This window comes from Prenolepis imparis, unplaced genomic scaffold, assembly GCF_030444845.1.
Source record: "Prenolepis imparis isolate NDT839.2.m4 unplaced genomic scaffold, iyPreImpa1.0 SCAF_15, whole genome shotgun sequence".
Lineage (NCBI taxonomy): Eukaryota > Metazoa > Arthropoda > Insecta > Hymenoptera > Formicidae > Prenolepis > Prenolepis imparis.
Window position 1 is genome coordinate 8115394 of NW_028141173.1, and position 22082 is coordinate 8137475.

Below are 22082 nucleotides of genomic sequence, written 5' to 3' on the forward strand. Positions count from 1 at the left end.
AATCAGTCGCTGAAGCAGACGATATTTCCTCGTATCGGTGAGACGACGAGCATCGGGGCCGGGAGTGCGAAGACAGCGACGCCGTTAGCATCTATCGTGTAAAGAGCGGAAAATAAAATAATTTTTCACATACATAATTAATCGAATAATCTGCAGTAGTTTTTTTCACCTCCTTCTCATTCTCATCATTAACGATCGATGTATCGTCGCGTTTGCCATTATCGCGTGATTCACTAGCAACCCTCAATAAGTCGGATGACGAGCGAAAGACCGACGAACGAAGGGCAGTCGAGTGACGATCACGTCGCAATTCCGTAAATAATAGCGCTGCCGCTTTAGCACTTTCGATATAACGCAAGGTGCTCGCGTGTCGCGTATTCACTGAATAAACGGTATCTATGTATCGCACAGCAGCAGTCTCGTCTCGCCTAATCGCATTGTCGACATTAGCAAAAGTGACATACGCGTTGTCGTTGAAATTCATTCTTTCGATTATATCTACAGCCGTATATCAATATGTGTTTTTTTCGCGCGAAATAATTAGATAGATTAAAATTTGCGAAAGACAGTTTTTTTTTATCAATGCTGCAGCTTCGCTTCCGTCCGCCTCCCGTTTATACGTTTCGTTCCATTCGACGAGCAAACACTTTGAGAGATAACGTTTAATAACCGAAACCTCGAAGCGATGAGAGAGAGAGTAATGTTTACGGTGGGAGAATCGGTTATATAAAAAACGAATGCGTAATCGAAGCGAGTGTGAGAAATTAACTATCGGGCCAATTAAACTGCGCGCCTCGGGGCCTACAGCGCAATGGAACGGCGTCGATGGCTCGAGTGGAGGGGAGCGAGCGTGTGCGACACGCATCGGACAGACGAGATATAGATATACTTACGACACGCAGATACGCGCGCGAAGCGAGTTTTGTCCATACGAGATAAAGAATAAAAGTCTATTTTTACGAACGAGAATTCAGTGGCTGTTACTTTTAGTATTTCTACGAACTTTCTTACACGAGCGTATAATAGTCCGAATATTTCAACTCGGAAGAAATGTCACTCTCGACGGAAAGAGAAAAATTCTCATCCGAATCACTGATAAGTGTTCGAACATTGTGCTTAAACCACAATATTTATGATCCAATTTTCAAAATCGGCGAATATTATCGCAAAGTATACTTTTGTTTCCCCCATAAAATATCAATTGCGATAAAACTATAATTGATATATATATATTTTTCAGTTCCAGCACATTACAACTCCAATGGCAAATAAAATTATTAATGTAATTTTACGGAACAACAATTGCAGGTCTAAATTTGACGACGAACATAACCCAATGTTCCATTGGTGGAAATCTGAGGAAACAATTACCTTTTGGCAACATGTACATTTTTTATTAATGGGTAAAGAAAAAGTTGGTAGCGACGACCTCTTCTTTCACGACGGCATTGATGCTCAATATATGATTTACATTCTGCCGGTAATTACAAAAGTGTCCGAATCCGTGAAAGAATCATTTTCACGTTACTTGAACAAGTATGAGAGGATATTTTCTTGCGCACAATTACGAGTTCACGATTACGTTTATATAAATGGTCGTTTAATATGGAGAGCGGCAAAAGTTTTACGACCGCATGACGCGCGCGCGACAACTCTGAACGTGCACGATTCATTATTGGATATGCTTTTTCACATCGGCGACTCGTACTATCACATTGGCTATTTGAAGAACCCATTAGCTGCGTATCTATGGTGTCAAAGCAGAACATCTGTTTCCTATCGTCTCGCGATTGAACGAATCCGAGATCTAACGACGAACGAGTGCAATAATTATAATACGTGTGCTATCGTACTCGAGACGCGATTACTGTTTCGCGCCTTCGTTAACTCAATAATACGTCAAAATGGTGCTTCCAAAGAGTTTAAAGAATTAACTACGTCGAAATTCGAGCACAGATGGTATTACATCTCTGCCGACGAATTATTGCGCGACGTATTGATATCCATGGACAACGCAATGTCGATATTATTGAATGAAACATCGAATTCGGATATCTGGCAAATTCGTGGGAAAATTGAGCTAGAAGAATTTAAGCACTGTGCCGAAACCTGTTCGCGAATAATTTCACGAGTACTTTATCATGCGATTATAAAAAACGACATTTCTACCGAAATGTTGAAAATTATCGAATTTTATTTCGTCAGATATATACGAGGGTGGAAGTTTGCGGTGGCGATGCCTTTTAGCTTTTTCGTTTCCGCAATGTGCTTGGAGCGTGAAATTGCATATCTTTTGCACCAAATAGCGATAGAAGATTATCGTCACAACGTTTTACATACAAACGAGAATTTTCTTCACAAGTACATAATGATAGGTTGAAACTTCGCAATATCGATGTACTACCGTGGCCACGAAAGTCCAACGTTTACCGCATTCCACTGATACTTGAATCGAAATGCATGAGTGAAAGAATTATTTTTAATATGACACCCAGTAACACATTTGAGACGGCAAGACGATTAAACATCACGTTTACAACCAACGAGTTCGACGAAAATTTATTATCTGCCGAAATTAGTAGTGACGAGGAAAGAGGATTAATACCTTCAACGCCAGTATTTGCCGAATTAGTTCGCGTAAATCAAATTTATATAGAAAAACGATGGTGTCGCGTAAAAGCGGCCATAGAATCATTTAATCGCTATATAAAAACTCGCGAAGATAAAATATCTAATACGTTGGACGAAACGCGTCAGGCGTTGCTGGATAAAGCCAAAGAGACAATTTTCCCAGATAAGGTTTCAATCGAGTCTGCAGAACTCGAACGTAATATTAAGTTTTTAATTGCTAAAATGTTCGATATCGATATAAGTAAATGCAACGTTTTACACAATATATTCTCTCGACGCGAAATTTTCACGATAAATTCAAACGTTATAATGTACGATGCGTGGCGTATTCACGGTTATCAGCCGGAATTTCACAACAAATATATTCTAGCTGATTTTTTTAAATCATGCGAAACTTTGTATACATATTAAATTTTACGATCAATGTGTAACAATAAATATTTAAATAATAGAAATTATGAGAGTAGTAATACTATGAGAGTTCTAACCCAGGGGCAATGAGGGGGGGTGAGGGGCGAGGGGAACCCAGGGCGCGGGGAATGACGTCACGCGGGGAGGGGGAGGCGTCCGCGGGGAGGGGGAAGCGTCCGCGATTTTGGTACCGGGTCCGCGAGGGGTCCGCGGGGAGGGGGAGGCGTCCGCGGGGAGGGGGAAGCGTCCGCGATTTTGGTACCGGGTCCGCGAGGGGTCCGCGGGGAGGGGGAGGCGTCCGCGAGGTTAGGGTCCGCGAGGGGTCCGCGGGGAGGGGGAGGCGTCCGCGAGGGTAGGGTCCGCGAGGGGTCCGCGGGGAGGGGGAGGCGTCCGCGAGGTTAGGGTCCGCGAGGGGTCCGCGGGGAGGGGGAGGCGTCCGCGAGGTTAGGGTCCGCGAGGGGTCCGCGGGGAGAGAGGAATCCGTGAAAGACCGCATGAAGCTTTATGGGTGAGGAGTCTGCGGGGAGAGAGGAACGCGAAGGAGAGCGCGAGGCGCACGCGAGAGAGATGACGCAAGAGCGAGAGAGATAGCGCGAGATGACGAGAGGTAGCGAGATGATGCGAAGGAGAGCGCGAGAGCTGATGCAGCGAAGGAGAGCACGAGAGGCGGACGCGAGAGAGACTTTTTTTTTTAATAATATTTATAGTAATTTTTAATTAATAATAAGATTTTAATAGGAGGAAGGGGAGAGGACTTATTCTAAAATAAATACATTTATTTAATATTTAAAATAATTTTTATTTTTAAAATGAGTATGTGTGTGCAATTATACAATTTTGTGTGTGTGAATTTAAAATTTAAAATATAATAATATAATATAAAAATATAATAATATAATATGAATATATAAGAAAAAATACAAATAATAAGATAAACAATATAAAATGTAAAATATAAAATGTAAAATATAATACAATAATTATAATATATAAAAATATAAAATATATAAAGCAGCGCGATGGTGGCTGCGAGGTGGTGTCGGCGGTGGCTGTGAGGCGAGGTGGATGCGGTTTCTACATAACAAAAAAAAAAAGTTTTTTTTATTAATTTAATAATTTTTAAATTTTAGAGTAAATTAACATGAATAAAAACTGATACTTACAATGCATACACACCGGACACATGTTGCATAACATTATTTGGTGCAACGGACCACCACAATCGCAACACCATTTTTTTAACATTACACCGTACATATTTGTTAAATGTTCACGTACTGCGTGAATAGATGTAAACAATTCCGCTATTCTTACGAAACAATGTGTACACAGTTTGAGATCATGTCCAGGGGTATAATAATAATATATAGCACACATCTTTATAGTTTCATTCACTGTTAAAATTTCTGATGTGCTTAATACTTGCTGGGATGTTTCAGCGAAGTCTTCACTACATTCACTATTATAGTCTGAATCTATGAAGGGTTCTACATCTGACCCTTCATCTAATCCTTCTATATCACTATTATCAGATTCTTCCGCAATATCTATCATCTCCACCTCATTGTCAATGTTGTCGATTATAATTACATCTTCATCATCACTATCAATCATAATAACTTCTCTCTCCATTTTGTCACTTCTAATCTTTACACCTCAAATATCATAAACTTTATGATGAACATCGCGAAGACAGATCCGTTCTCGGTAGAAACAGTAGGGGGTGTATGACATAATAGCTTGAACGCTTACTCGGCACATAAGATAAGAAAACAGATGGTCCGAGACAAAGATTCCATGATGAGAATAAGCATATGAATAATATTTAAAATTGAAACCACCTTCGAACGTCAATAGAACCATGTTCGAACCACCTTCGAACCACTTTCGAACCATGTTCAAACATCGATCGAACGTCAATCAACCACGTTCGTACCTCGATCAACCACGTTCAAACATCGATCGAACGTCAATCAACCACGTTCGTACCTCGATCAACCACGTTCAAACATCGATCGAACGTCAATCAACCACTTTCGAACCACGTTCGTACCTCGATCAACCACGTTCGAACATCAATCGAACGTCAATCAACCACTTTCGAACCACGTTCGTACCTCGATCAACCACGTTCGAACATCGATTGAACGTTAATCAACCACGTTCGAACATCGATCGAACCACCTTCGAACCTCGATCAACCACGTTCGAACATCGATTGAACGTTAATCAACCACGTTCAAACATCGATCGAACGTCAATCAACCACTTTCGAACCACGTTCGTACCTCGATCAACCACGTTCGAACATCAATCGAACATCAATCAACCACTTTCGAACCACGTTCGTACCTCGATCAACCACGTTCGAACATCGATTGAACGTTAATCAACCACTTTCGAACCACCTTCGAACCTCGATCAACCACGTTCGAACATCGATTGAACGTTAATCAACCACGTTCGAACATCGATCGAACCACCTTCGAACCTCGATCAACCACGTTCGAACATCGATCGAACGTCAATCAACCACTTTCGAACCTCAATCGACTATATTTAAAAAAATTATAACATAAGAATGCTGTCACATGATGAAATTAATACGAGCACGTGTGGACATATAATACTTGTATGCGTATGAGGAAAATGAGCGAACAAAGATAATATTATTTCAATATTAATTTATTCAAAAAAAGGGTGTGGCGAATCATTGTGATGATTTGACCACCAATTAAATATTTTAAATACATTTTCTAAAGCACAATTTTTTACATGTTTATCGCAACGTAGGCTATAGGTAGTATCTAAGTTGTTTAATGCAGGAATATCTTCATAGTTTGCATCCAAGGTCTCAATAATGAAACCGTTTCTCGCATCATCCATTATATTGGTCAACCATTCTCGCTTTTCATGGCCTTTTACGTACACAAGAGAGGATGTCTCTTCTTCTTCTTGTATCATACCAGCGATAGCTGTTGTAATCAAACGCTGAGCCATGCAGTATGGAACGCTTCCATCTTCCCATTGCAATCCATGATGATTTCGAGTCAACCATGAAGCTTGACGCCTCTCCGATTTTATGAGCACACCCCATGGTACGGGGCATGCGAAAAAATAATGTGAAACAACGAATCCTCTTCTCAGAATCGCCGCTTCCTTCACGATAAATCGTTTATTGAGAATAAATCCTTGCAGATCCACAAACTTCGGTACAACCATTTTGTTGCAAGAATGTTGGACGACTGATGCAGATTGTTAAAAATCTCAATCATTTATATTACATCGGAGGAGGGGATAATTGCTGATTATGTAATTTTACGAACTACGTTGGACAAAGGACAATATTCGACAACACGATCATGCAAGATGAGACAATATGCTGTAGTATTTGCCGGTACATCTTCCTTACATTCAAACTCTATTCTCACGTCCACGGTAGAATTTTTGACAGAATCATTTTGTCGCGAACAATCAATAACTGCGAGAGGACCGCAATGTAGAAATTTCGCGATAGTTAGTACATTCTCAATATCACACCCGTAATAAGATTTGCGAAAACGAGAGTACATATCAAACAAGAGTGCGAATCTATTTTTTTCAAAATCTAAATTTAAATCATCATAGGGATAAGATTCAGAGTTTAGATACAGCTTTACGTTGGCTAATTTACAATGATCGAATACAGTAACATCTTTTGTCATAATATTTTTTCTACCAGTCTGCAGTGCAAAGATCACATATCGCGGCTTTTCCAGCTGAGAAGCAGTTTTCACAGTCCATGAATGCTTGGTTGTACTATGTAGCAGAGGAAATTCGTATAGATCCCAAGCGCGAAAACTCATGTTTAAGAATTGCCCGCTTTCCAATGCTCGTAGCAAGGACAGTTTATTAACCTCATTCAATAGTACATGAGGCATACGCCATTGTATCTTGAATAATTCAATAGCAGCTTCAGCAGGTCCATACAAACAATTGTTGTCGTTGCGCGAACGTATCAAAATTAATTCATGGCGAGCATTAATCACAACACGTTTATAATCTTCGCAAAATCCCAATAGCATGTTGAGCGGCACGCAAAAGTTGAACATACAAATTTCATTACATGACCCATTATGTGTCATATCCCATCCAGCATTCTTCAAGATTTTACTTCTCTCGGTTGTTAAAGAAACATAATTTTTCATCGTTGAAGTTATTCCAACGTTTCTGTTGCGATCAATCTCCACACCATTGAGTTCATATCGAATTTCATCAAACATGAACGCAACACAATTATTTGTTAATATCATCGTTTCATTTGCATCTATTTTAGATGTTATCAACTTTCCCTCGACATACAAAAAGCTTTCGCACGGCAACGTGTACAAATCCTGGTGGTGTATAGGTATCCGTATCTCGTCGCTATGTCCAAGCGATGTGTTAGCATATGGATTGTATGTATGTGTCTCAACCTTGACGATACGATCATCAAAGACTGGTTCACCACCAATATTCAAAATATCAATCATCTTTTCGTACGATGAATCCCAATGATTTTAAAAATTCGCGATTCAATGCGCTGAGTTTCTTTTTAGTGTAACGAGATCTCTGATTATTGTCGCTCACTGCCGCAGTTGCTCTCGCAAAAGTATTGTCCCTCGTAATGTCCCTCGTAAAATTATTATCTCTCACGTGCTCCGTATCATTTAGCACGAGCATCACACGCTAATTTTGTCGACGCCGTACGTGCAATCTTACAGTAACTTCCTCTCCTCGAAAATCCAACAATCGTCCTTCTTGATCAACAATGCGTATCGTTAGATCAGTAATGCTCCGTACGACGATCGGGAGATAAATGATCTGTGCAGGCGTTTCCGATATCTTATATCCTGGCGGCACGCTCGGTGAAAATTCATGTATCGTGTGTACGCGCTTGTCATTACTGTACGCACCAGTGGTGACGCTACATTCTATACGGATAATATTCACGCTAATAATATTTATAGGTAAATCCGAATCATACCATTTGTGAGGTTGCAATATACGATTCGATGAGAATCCCAACAACGATCCTATATTGTGTGGTTTATTAAAGTTTATTCTATAGATGCATTTGATTTCGCTCTTTAGAGTATTATGATTGGCGCGAAGCGCTATTGCATCTTCATTCTGCTCTTTATTGGAAGGATATTGTGAAATTGCACGTCTCAGATACTCATCTATAGCATGTATTTCGTATGATCCTTCGGGTATTGTAATTTCCTTGTCATCGTTATCAAAGTAAAATTTATTATTCTTAGAATTTACATTCGGAATCGTATGATAAGTTTCAAAATCTGTTAAACCGAGCTCATAATCACCATTCGATAAATCTATAGCTGGAAAGTAGCTTACAGCGAGAACGCTACTTTTGCCAGTCAACGTTAGTGTTAGCGACATGTTGTCAAACTGAATCGTGATGATGGATTGACAGGTTTTATATCAACCGTTTGAAGAAATCGTAAACACAATTGTCCACAATTATTCTGATTATAATTTTGATAGGATGTGTGATTGTATTCTATTTTCGTAACATTTAAATATTGCACCAACTCTTTGGGTGGTCGTAGATTACCAAAACTATCGAAATATATTGATCGATTTCCCCTCTTTACATATGCTACCCAATGGGTACCGGAACCATCAACGTCATCCAAATTTACAATACCGCTCTCATTTTGTCGCACACCGTTTATTGGTAAATTATTGCGCATGAAAACACCTCTAAAGAATGGTATACGCATACGTCTTGCCAGTTGTTCTAATTGTACATTAGTTGTTACACCCACAGGCATTTTTAGCGTTTTTTTTTTTGACGTTTTTTTTTTTCTTAGTTGAGAATCCCTGTCCACGCTTGTATGGAGCGAGATAAACTCCACGACCTTCCATAGCGCGATTATGACGTTGCATTTCTTCAAGCTGACGTTGCGCAGCCTTGCTATCATTCACAGCCTTTGCGACTCCCGCTGCTCCACCGGCCAACGAACCGAGAACACCCAACAATGGTAAAATTGGCAAGATACCACCACGCTTCGCCACAGACAGTATTCGTTTCTTCTTCTTTTTCAAAGATTTTTTCGTCTTCATCCCCATACCGAATTTTGTCTTTGCTTTCATAGCTGCCCAAACAGTCGTAGCGGCTGCTCTTTCACCAAGAGTCGAATCTCTCGCAGTAATACGTTTTCGCGCTTTCGCAGCGAGTATATTATCAGCAACGTGTCGTTCTCTGAGGGCGTTGCTTTAAGAATATGCAATGTCGTGCTCGCGACACGCGGCATCCAATGGATTAATACCTCGATCACCTCTAGCCAATCGCTTTTCCAAATGAGTCCCCGGACCGCAAAACTGATAGCCGGGGATATGCAATTCGATCGGAAGTGCGTTTATCGCGCGATTAAAGAGACCACTACCTATTTTCGTTGACATTCGCTGCAATCCTTTATCATCGGCGCTGGACCGTCGATGTGCGTTTGCTGCCACGGTCGATTGTAATGTTTGAAACATCGACGACAGGTCTGAATCTCTGGATCCGCCTTTATGTGTTCCGGAAGCTTGTCCCACACGTAGTGGATGTGATTTTCATATCGCAATAAAAATGCTTTTGGTACAAATTGCAGCTGTTCGGCGCTTAAACCGTGAATATCGGAAGCACTTGTTAGCAGAACAAACATTTTTTCAATACTGAGTGATTCATGGTTCCGCACAGCTATAAATAGGCTCTCCATGACTCATTCATTCATTCGAGAGAAAACATGCGGTTCGTTCAGCAATCGACGATAATCAAAGTTACAAATTTCGACGATAAAACACGGTTGATGTCGGATAAAGAAATACGCAGACATGGAAACATACTACCGAATACTATACGCGGAATCATTTGCGGTCCTTCGAATTGTGGTAAAACTAACGCGTTGATTAGTTTGATTGAAAGCCCGCACGGCGTTTGCTTCGAGAACGTGTACGTATACTCGAAATCGCTTCAACAACCGAAATATCGATATTTGGAAAATTTGCTATCACCGATAGAAGAAATTGGTTATTTTACATTCTCTAATAATAGTGATGTCATTCCACCGAGTGATGCGCTTCCGAATTCCATTTTTATCTTTGATGACGTGGCATGTGACAAGCAAGATACGATAAGAGAGTACTTTGCAATGGGGCGACACTCGAGCGTCGACTGTTTCTATCTTTGTCAAACGTATGCCAAGATACCCAAGCATCTTGTACGTGACAATGCAAACTTATTAATTTTATTTAAACAAGATGGGACAAACTTGAAACATGTGTACAACGATCACGTAAATACAGATATGTCATACAATAATTTTCGCACATTTTGTCAGAAATGTTGGCAACATAAATATGGATTTGCAGCGATTGACAAGGACAGTCCGCTGACTAATGGACGATACAGAAAAGGATTTAATGAATTTGCAATACCACAAAGCACTTAGTCGCTTTCGATGCATTGATTGAGCAACGTCTAAATTGTAACATTATGAATAACGATCGTGAAAAGATTGTGTTAGAGATTGCGAAAACGAGCGATTCAATCCGTAAAAAATATCGTTTCTTGAAAACTGGTAAAATGGAGGAGGACGATGCATTGGAGAGGCATTTTAAACCAATCTCTGAACCTCTGAAACAGCTTGTTGAAAATACAGTTGGTGTTGAGTCTGGTGAAGAAAAGATTGAACCATTGAGTATGCTCGGAGAGAAAAAAGAGCTTAAAACAAAGCGATCAAATATATCATTGAGCGGTATAACTTCTACTCCAAAGCGAATCAAAAGCAGGCGAATGCAACAATTATTGGATGCAACTACTTCTACTCCGATACTAGATGTACAGCCAAGGCAATTATTGCATGATAAGACATCTATCGAGGAAATTTTCGAGACTTCACCTCAATCGCTTGTGACATCAATTCAACATTCATTACAAACATCCGATGGTCAAAATTCATTGCGAAATCACCTTGGTCCACTTGCTCAAAAATATGTGGCAGCTATATTGAGTCAAGATAAAAATTCCAAGATGGATTACGTATACGGTGTTAAATTTATCGACAAAGGAATGACGCTCGGTAATAAAAATTTCGATGTGGATAAAAATGATAATATAATTATCGATGGGTCAAAATACGTTGGAACAGCAGGTCTTTACGAGTTGGTTTTCAAGAGAATTCCCGACGATGAAATATATACTGCAAATGACTTGCAAAACTATAAAAGTATATTAATAAGAACAAATGCTCACAGACGAAATGGTAATGTGAATCAGCCTGTATTAGGTAACAAGGGATACAAATATAAATATATAATCGCACCATTATTCTCTGATAAAAAATCTGGAAAAGGTATACCACATGCTATGATCTTAAACAATAATAAGATTGATTACGTGCATTGGAATGATCCCAACGAGTTGGTAGATCGTTTGCGATTGCTCGAAGCTTCACGTCAAGCCGGCAACAACGCCCACAGCAATGAAATATTATCGATTATCGAGGAACTTTACGAAGCTCGTATTATTATAAAATAAGTTATACATCCACGATACGAGTCAGTCTGTCAATATTAGTGGTATCGAAATGTCGATTAATAAATTTGGATTATCACTTGGAACGTCGAATAATAATTCATATTATCAATGGGATGGATTACTAAGAAATTACGTGCGCGATAATACTCTGTGTCTAACAGCCTCCGGCTATGACGCAAGGTCGCGCAAGATACGGCGTGTAGCGCAACCAGAAGATGATAATGATGCAGCCAACAAACGATATGTCGAAGCGAGTGTCAAGCTTTTGAGAGATCAACAGAAAGAAATTGAGAAAAAAATAATCAGGCTTGAAAGGAATATGCAGGCGTTATTATTAACGCTGGATAAAATGGCTGTAACGCAGACTACATCAAAAGATACATAAAGAACTGTACGTGAAAATTATATCACATTATTATAAATATGCCTCGTTCAAACATCTCTGAAAAGCAGCTACTCGTGGAGGAATTGCACGCTCCAGCGAGAAGAAATTTTCCGCGTAGACGTGTCATAGTACATGGATACGACGACCTGTGGCAAGCTGACGTGGTCGAGATGCGTCCTTATGCAAGAGTCAACAAAGGATACAATTACATACTCACCGTCATCGATGTGTTGAGCAAGTATGCATGGGCCCTGCCGCTCAAGAATAAGAGCGGACGCGAAACAGCTGACGCTATCGCTGAGATAATTCGAGATAGCAAGAGATGTCCGAGAAACATGCAAACCGATAGAGGAAAAGAATTTTACAATGCAAATGTGCAGAAACTCGTAAAAAAACACAACATCAATCATTACTCGACGTATTCTGTTATGAAAGCCTCAGTAGTGGAACGATTTAATCGTACTTTAAAGAACAATATGTGGAAAATGTTTACACTTAATGGTAATTACAAGTGGATCGACGCGCTATCCCGACTCGTTGCAGAGTACAATGCGCGAAAACATCGCACTATCGGTATGAAACCTATCGATGTTACTCCGGAGATTGCCGAAAAACTTTTAAATACGGTATACAGTAACATAAAAATTGCTGCTCCAGCAAGATTCAAAGTAGGCTGTCAGGTACGCGTGAGTAAATTCAAGACCGTCTTCGAAAAAGGTTTTACACCAAATTGGACTACTGAAATATTTAAAATTATCAAAGTGCAGAAAACTAATCCTGCGACATATATACTTGAAGATTTGCGCGGAAATTCCGTCGCCGGAGGATTCTACGAGTATGAGCTACATCATGTTGCAAATCCCGATGTATATCTCGTGGAAAAGGTTTTGCGGAAAAAAGGCGATGATGTTTATGTGAAATGGTTGGGACTGGATAAATCTCACAACTCATGGATTCATAAAAATAATTTATTATAAACATTTATTTAAAATATTTGTACACTATTTATTTTACAATATATTTATCTAATAATTTTATAAATACAAATATACATATAATATACATATTTATATAAAATATACATATACAAAATATACAAAATATACATATTTTACAACAAATATTATTTACAAAGGTATTTTATAATGTCCCCATGGTAATGTATCAGTGGTTTCAGGTATGATATACCGCTTGTCATCGTGAGGACTTAGAGCAATTTTCGTCTCGCGAATGGTGTATACTTCATGCAATTTCGATCTTATACATGACTGACTACGAGCCATTTCAATCTCTTCATTCAAATACCGCGTGTAATCATCAAACGTTATCGTTCTCGCGACAACGTTACTCTTGACACCTTTTACTTTTTTGGTATCTTTCTTACCATCCACTCGTAATGCATACATTTTTGCTCTAAGCCCTACAAATTCGGTCATTATCGTACCGTTATTTTCATCTTTCATTAAACCTGGCACTTTTTTATTCACGAGCGGTATACCATACACATTGTCAGCAGCGTAATCGCTCGTATCAAATTTGCTTACGTCGCGCTTTATATTCTTATACACATCTTCACATTCGATGTGGTATATTAGGCTGTCTGTGTCTGTGTACATTACCCTGCATCTGTCGCGATATAGCGGTGACATGTACTCGTGATGAAATTCGTATAAACATGTTTTGGAGATGTCGAGTATGCACATGCCAACATAGATTGGTTTGTAAAATTTTACTTCGAGTTTACGTAATTCTACAGCGATTAGATTTTCTGAAAAGATGCTTCTACTGTGGAAATTTGGTTTCGCAATCATTGCCTCTGCACCGTATCTTCCTTCCCAATGTGTAATAAGTTTTACATCAACCCGATTACGCACATTTTCCATCGTTTTGCCGAATACTGCGTTATTCATCAATTTATATAAATTTTTTTCAAAATCATTTTTCGCGTGTGTTCTAAATTGCGTATTAAGTTCGATATAATTTCGAAGCCATGGAGATTGCGCGAATTGTAATATGCGATGTATTTTTGCAACGCGAAGGCCGTGACGCGTACATTGCTGCAGGTTGCGGTAGTGTATCACATATCGCTTCTTGTTGTATAGCGTTGCGAGAAGCTTATCTTCCCGCTTGCCTGGTGGTTTGTCGCGTGTCGGGCAAAACGGTAGGTCAGTGTGCGCATCGTGAAGACATTGTGGATATTCTAAATCTACTTCAAGGATGTAACCTGTATGCGAATCGAGCGCGATAGATGATAAATTGAAACTAGACATGTCATCGACCCATTGAAAATCAGCATAAGGCAATGGTTGACACATTGCCCATCCATACAAATTATTTACATCGAAATACATTAGATATGAAGATGGTTTCAATGGATCGTACGACTGCATATACTTGTTATTAGCGTGTGCATATCTGTTTGAACATTGACTCAGACCACCGCGTATACCCCGTTCTATAAACATTACCATGTCGATATCGGTAAGCAATTCAAACGTAATATTTGTATGTTTTAGCATCGCATCCCACGTATACCCGGGGAGAGTATAATAATACGCAGGGTCGAGCCCATAACTCTCGATGCAAGTGTCGCGGAAATTTTCAAAAATGTCGGCTAATAACAAGACATCAGTTTTTAAATATAAGTCGCTATATTCGCCCAGCGTTCGAATGGAGAACCGCTCCCATACGTTTTCAGCGTGCGCGTAATCGTTCTCGGATACAGTGTCGCCGGTCAAAGAACTGTAAAATGATTCGCGCGGCGGTAAACACGTATCTTGCAACTTGTCGACACAGTCAATGTATTCATATGGAAAGACACCTTTCCGTGTTAATAATTCGAAATTTTCGGTGGATAAATTTTGAAATTTCAATTGTAAATTTTTGAGTTTATCTTTACTTAGAAATGATGCCAATTTATCGAGACTAGTATTGAGAAATTTATATGAATCGATAAAACGTAATTTAATATTTCTGGATTTGTCTTCGGCAATTTGAACATTTTTTGTAAATGATATATATTTTTCTTTAGTTATTGGAAGTAATTCGATTCCTCCTTCGAACGCTGTAGCTATTTCCTTAATTATGAAATGTGAGTCGTAACCGGATAAATTATGAAATACTATTGGAATGCAAAAAGAGTTTTTATAATTTAAGTTGCAATTTGAGTGTGCTGGACCTCGGTACCGCCCGGTCAGATGGCAATGATCGCGTACGCGTGTATCGTCATCTTGCGTGAATGGTTTCTCACATATATGACAATGTGTCGCGCTATGAAATTTTTCCCACTCGTCTGATGTTAAATTTACCATGGGGACGTTAGTTGCTAAAATATTCTTTACGCGTATCGCTAAATTTTGTAGTTGTTCGGAAAACCACGAAACGCAATCTACACTACGACGAAAATAATACTCGGATAATGAATCGTTATATGAGCAATGTACATAATATGCTATACTAAATACTTGGTGATGTTGAAAGTTTTTTTCTTCTTCCGTCTTTGCTAGCACACATTCGAGATCTGCGTATACGATAAAAGGAAGTCGCTCTTTGCGATTAAAGTTGTTGAACGCGAGCCACTTGTCCTTATCGCTCGGTAACCGGATAGCGCAGTCATTCATCTTTCCGCAGTCTACCATATGTGACTGCAACTTGTCTTCCGAATGGAAGTAGTGTAAGCATCTGTAAAACAAATAATTAGTTTTTTTTTTCCACATATATAATTATATATATATATATATATATATATATATTACATTTTTATATATTTTATATATTGCGTTTTTAATTAAATATACGTACCGATCGCAGATATATTTTTGACCATTATGTTTGCCCAATTGCGAGCTCACGAGACGGGAGAGATTCTTGATCCATGTGAAATGTCCAATGTTGTTGCTGTCTTCCACGTACAGCAAGTTGACGTGTCTGTCTTTCTTCTGCTCACTGAGACGTATCGAGACAATATTCTTTTCTTCGATGCTGTACACATTTATCGAAATGTTGTTTGATAGTTCAAACTTTTTGATTTGATTCACAGTCACTGGAAACTCAATGTCTTGGAGATTCAGCACTGTCGAATAATGGGGATATGAAGATTCTCGTTCCACTTTTCTATCGGCGGGGTACAGAGCAGCGACCACCGCCCACGCGAAACATGCATTGTCTTTTGATTGCACATTAACCACTGCTCTTTTCATCATTATTTCTCGCGGTAATTTAACATGGCATCCCGCACGCATTGGATTATACTTGTTTATATTTACAGTTAAATTGTTTATTCGCGATAATGCCCAACCACTATCGCGTTCTTGAAACTCTTCTAGCGATGCTAGTGTGGGATCGATAACGCGGCGTTTGTACCAATCATGTAAATCGGAGGTGCGAAAGATTTCAAAGTTTTTCATATTGATACTTTTATTAGCACGCTTATCACCCGACACGAACTCGCCATTAAATATAGTGTTCACTTTCACACTAGTGTGTTTTTGCAACACTTTTTGCACGTGTCTGATCACAATGTCTTTGGCCTCCTCTAGAAATTGACGAGGTTCAATGTGATTATAGTTTATTACCGCACCAGTCAAGATGCGGCTCTCGAATGCCGTATCAATCTCTCGCCATATGAGTCCGATGTCTCGCGAACTGCTTCCGGCACCTGCATGTACAAAATGTCTACGTACCGAATTCTTCAACCCTTCGAGACGCGCGATTTGGGAGACAAGCGATTGTCGAACTCCGATCGGTAATCGTGGTCGTTTTATTCTACTTTGTTCTTCCAGTGATTCGATGTATTCGTCACATTGCTGCTCCCACACAATATATTCTTCCACCGAATTCACCCTTGCGGCTTGCTCCAACAAACTTGCTTCCAATTGTGCCATTTTTGAGATGCTCTTGCTGAACCTCTGACAATGATACTAACATGGTATGCCTCTTTACCATCCTTTTTATTTAATCGTAGAGATCATTGGCACTCGAGTATGTTGCACTTTGTGATTTTGTTACGTACGAATGATGCATCGACCTTGAAATTGATACATTTTTTGCACATTTCGCGAGATTCATCTCAAGATGAGAGCGGTCGTACATTGGCGCTCGAAAATTTTAATTATGTTGCATTTTCTTGTGATTTTGTTACATACGTTTTGAACACCTGGGGATGATATCATAGCAGCCGTACATTGGCGCTTGAAATTGATACATTTTGCACATTTTGACCTTGACAATAATTCTAACATTTCATTTGAGGATGATGTCATAGCAGCCGTACATTGGCGCTCGAAAATTTTAATTATGTTGCATTTTCTTGTGATTTTGTTACGTACGTTTTGAACACCTGGGGGATGACAGCAGCCGGTGCATTGACATTTGAATATGTTACATTTTGCACATTTTGACCTTGACAATAATTCTAACATTTCATTTGAGGATGATGTCATAGCAGCCGCGCATCGGCGCTTGAAATTTTGAATATGTTGCATTATTTTACATTTAATATTTCATTGAGGATGATGTCATAGCATTCGTACATTGACGCTTGAAATTTTGGATATGCTGCATTTTGCACATTTTGACCTTGACAATAATTCTAATATTTCGTTGAGGATGATGTCATAGCAGTCGTACATTGACGCTTGAAATTTTGGATATGTTGCATTATTTTACATTTAATATTTCGTTGAGGATGATGTCATAGCAGTCGTACATTGACGCTTTGATTGGTTGAAAATAATTTTGTGTCAGCAATAATCCCCACCCTATTGCTTTGTATCAATAAAAACTTGTAATAATGATTTAGTATTGTATCAATCACTTATGTGAAAGGTTCTTTTAAAAATGTACTCCGCCAGCATGAATTATTACGTTCCAGTACAAGAGAGCAATGTTTTGTACAAGAAGAAATGTGACAAGTAAGTTTCAATATTATCTGTTAAATGAATTTTTCAATAAACAACTTTTTTTTTTGTTGTTAAATAATTTTTGAAATATTGTTCTAATTATTTTTATAGCATTCAGCGTGCGACTCGTATACTTGGGCGAAGATATGCTCTAACCGCAACATCCTATAAATATTTGGAAATAGGAATCAGCGTTGGAGCTGTATCATATGTGGAATTAGCTCTTGGTGATAATCGAGGCAACCACATAATATTGCCTATTGAAACATGGATATCACTAATGCGGAAACGTGCGGACATTGAGCGATTTTTACAATCATCTCAAACTCCATTACGGATTCGAGATCTAACAATAGAAATTGTTAAAATATCGGATTCAAAAATTGTAAAATTAACATTATCCAATAATTTTTTATATATGAAGCCATCGACTCTATTACATTTATTTGAGTTTGAAAAATGTATAGATCATGTGTATTTCTGGCTATGTGAAAATACTCATCTTGTGAATGAAAAATTTAAACAATTTGCAACTATTTTACAACGCAATAATATTACTAATGTATGTGATGCTGTAAAAGCGATACGCGAAAGTGATGCATACGATAGTGAATCACTCATAGATTGTGAAATATTAACATGTGCTGTAAATGATATTCTTCACGATGTTTGTAACAAATAAAATATTTTTTATTGTTAATCTATGTTTAATTATTTCTTTCCCAATAAGATATAGCTAACAAAACTATTTCTTCGTTCTCTGGAGATTTAAAAAGTGATGAGCTAGCTGAGACATGATACTCCAGTTAGAACAAGAGAGATGTAGAATTAAAATCAAGAGGGGAGCAACATTATAATATGTGTCCCATCATAAAGTTTCAGATAGTCTTGAATGTAAAATGGGTAGAGAAGTTGTGATCGTGTCATAGAGTAGCAGACTTATACTCACATGCTCGTGCTGTGCGGTTGCATGAAACTGTAAGATATACTCTAATTGAAGGGAAAACGTGTTGTAAAGATGTTAACTCTGGAGGAATACATTGCATCGCTGGAAAAATATGTGTTAGAATTTGCTGCTCGGTTTGAAGAAAAAAATTTTGTAGGGCGTCCGACTGAAAGTGATAAAGTGAGTTATAGTAAATGGGAGTTGGAGTGCGATGGATGTATCGACTTGTTAGAAGGAAAATGCCCACAAGAACTAATGAGAATTTTCGTAATGAAAATCAACCCAAAGAAATTATTAATTGGAAATTTGCAGTCACGGATCGCTCGAATCGCGCGACTTGAAGAAATAAGAAGATCGCTACGCAGACGTTACTTAAGCGTAGATACCAATGTTCCAGCACTATCGACAAACACTCCAGTAAATTCAATCGTGCAGGCAATACACGTGAAATAGGTTTTAAAAAACGTCACACGAAAAACCTGTATGATTGCATCTTTACGCATAATTTGTATCATTCTCCACTCGACTATTTTGAATGGCGAGTTCAAAATTTCTGTGTAACAGAACTCAATCCTGGTTGTATGGCAAACAAGTTTTGTTTTTGGTAAGTCTCATTAATTTTATAATAAATAAATTAAATATTTAAAAATTATTAAATTAATAAAAAAACTTTTTTTTTTTGTTATGCAGAAACCGCATCCACCTCGCCCTGCAGCCTCGCAGCCACCGCCCCACCGCCACCTCGCAGCCATCACCTCACGCACCGCCTCATACCACAAGTGGTGATACATGGGTCAATCGTCATGGAATATCGACCCATGTGGTTCGATCATCATGGCGCTGCTTTATATATTTTATGTATAAGTATATGTATAAGTATATAATATTTTAAATTTTAAATTCACACATACACACACACAAACATTTTGTAAAATACACACACACACACACACACACACACACACACACACATACACATACACACAAACATTTTGTAAAATACACACACACATAGTTATATAATAAAAATTACTTTAAATATTTAAAAAAAATGTATTTATTTTAGAATAGGTCCTCACCCCTTCCTCATCCTAAAAATATTAATTTAAAAAAATATTTAAAAAATTCTCTCTCGCGTCCGCCTCTCGCGCTCTCCTTCGCTGCATCAGCTCTCGCGCTCTCCATCGCCGCATCGTCTCGCAACATCTCTCTCTCGCTCTTGTAATATCTCTCTCGCGTGCACCTCGCGCTCTCCTTCGCTGCATCAGCTCTCGCGCTCTCCTTCGCGTCATCTCGCTACCTCTCGTCATCTCGCGCTATCTCTCTCGCTCTTGCATATACGCCTCGCTGCAACACCTCGCACTCTCAATCGCCGCATCATCTCGCTACCTAACCATCTCGCACTATCTCTCTCGCTCTTGCATATACGCCTCGCTTGCGTCATCTCTCTCGCGTGCGCCTCGCGCTCTCCTTCGCGTTCCTCTCTCCCCGCAGACCCCTCACCCATAAAGCTTCATGCGGTCTTTCACGGATTCCTCTCTCCCCGCGGACCCCTCGCAGACCCTAACCTCGCGGACGCCTCCCCCTCCCCGCGGACCCCTCGCGGACCCTACCCTCGCGGACGCCTCCCCCTCCCCGCGGACCCCTCGCGGACCCTAACCTCGCGGACGCCTCCCCCTCCCCGCGGACCCCTCGCGGACCCGGTACCAAAATCGCGGACGCTTCCCCCTCCCCGCGGACGCCTCCCCCTCCCCGCGGACCCCTCGCGGACCCGGTACCAAAATCGCGGACGCTTCCCCCTCCCCGCGGACGCCTCCCCCTCCCGCGTGACGTCATTCCCCGCGCCCTGGGTTCCCCTCGCCCCTCACCCCCCCCCTTATTGCCCCTGGGTTAGAACTCTCATAGTATTACTACTTATGAGTAAAAATCGATACTTTCTATACCTGCTTGATAATAAAATGTCATTAAATTAAGAAAAATTATTTGAACAAAAAAAGAATGCTATGTCGGAGAAAAAATTAGCACGATTATTTGTTTTGTCATTTATAAAAATTTATTTCATTAATGAATTATATTATTTTGTTTGAAAAAAAACACTTATCGAAATGAGGTTAGTGATAAAAAAATAAATGTCACAGAATAAACATTACGAAAAATGTATATAAAAACAATACTAACTGAATATAGTTTAATTATTTTGCGACGATCGATACGAAAGTCGAAAAACGGATATAAAATTTAGAATGAAAAAAGGTATACGCTATGTAACAAAATGCACTCATCTTCATGTTCTTATAAAAATTATACAGACGCGACAATTGTGCGTCGACGGTCTGTGTGCGTTTGAGCGATATTATTGCAATCTAAAGGTCTAAATATCAGAATGACGCCAACTATCTATCCCCTCCGACCATATCGCTGTGCTGCCATCTTAGAATCACACATACACGATAAATCGTAATGGTGGGTAGTAATAGTGTGTGACAGTGCTCTGATATTGTTGATCGATTTGAATTGCGTAAGCCCGCCTACCAATCAAAAAAGCGGCACGAGTAGACACCTCTTTGATGTAAATGGAAGACCGCGACCATATTGGAATCATGACGTCAGAGGCGAGAAACAACACGTTGAGATTTCTTAGATTCCGACACGGTCGACAAGGTACCGGGAGCCTTAATAGCATTGGGCGTGGCTTGTATACACACTCCATATAGTTTTGACTATTCGTTACTTATTCTCTCGCCTATAGGCTTACAGCTCTCCCCTCTCTCACATCTCCTCACTACTCCGAGATATTGGCCCGCCCGCGTTTCGTCTTACATCACACTCTTTCGTATAGATCTACCATCTTAGAACATATAGAAATGGAGGGGGGATGCCTATCGTTTTCGGCAGAGAAACGAGTCCGAAGGAAGTGAGAAAGATAACACGATTCTCTCTCTCTCTCTCTCTCTCTCTCTCTCTCTCTCTCTCTCTCTCTCTCTCTATTTCTCTCATGATTCAGTTAGCGCACAATACACTTTGGAACAGCGTAACTCACGCGCAGAAAGAGAGAGAGATTACAATTTTTTTTCTTACCTTCCTCGGACACACCGTTTCAGCTTCCGATTATCAGTCCATTTAGTATATTCGCTATTTTCACCTATTTATAAATGTTATAGCCCTCAATAGCTATAATTACTTAAGTTACATCCGCTTGTCAACGCGCTGGCTACGAAAAAACTGCATACGCAGCGAGTCACG

At 39.5% G+C, this 22082-nt stretch overlaps 1 protein-coding gene across 1 annotated transcript; it reads right to left on the bottom strand.

Annotated features, from left to right (window-relative positions):
- Positions 1–1962: 1962 nt before the first annotated feature.
- Positions 1963–16222, bottom strand: LOC145946265 (uncharacterized). Its single transcript, XM_083055801.1, has 4 exons — positions 15795–16222; positions 15629–15674; positions 4465–4689; positions 1963–2055 (listed from the first exon to the last, which is right to left on the bottom strand). Exons 1-4 carry the CDS (start codon positions 16193–16195, stop codon positions 1963–1965), a joined length of 765 nt encoding a protein of 254 aa, XP_082911927.1. The 5' UTR covers positions 16196–16222.
- Between the last annotated feature and the right edge of the window lie 5860 nt (positions 16223–22082).

Excerpts from the sequence above, each read along its gene's own strand:
- LOC145946265 (XM_083055801.1), bottom strand. The coding sequence starts at position 16,195 with ATGATGAAAAGAGCAGTGGTTAATGTGCAATCAAAAGACAATGCATGT. Across the intron at positions 15,675-15,794 it reads CAAAAATATATCTGCGATCG|ATGCTTACACTACTTCCATT; the intron begins GTACGTATATTT and ends TTTGTTTTACAG. Across the intron at positions 4,690-15,628 it reads ACAAGTTGCAGTCACATATG|ATTAGAAGTGACAAAATGGA; the intron begins GTAGACTGCGGA and ends TGAGGTGTAAAG.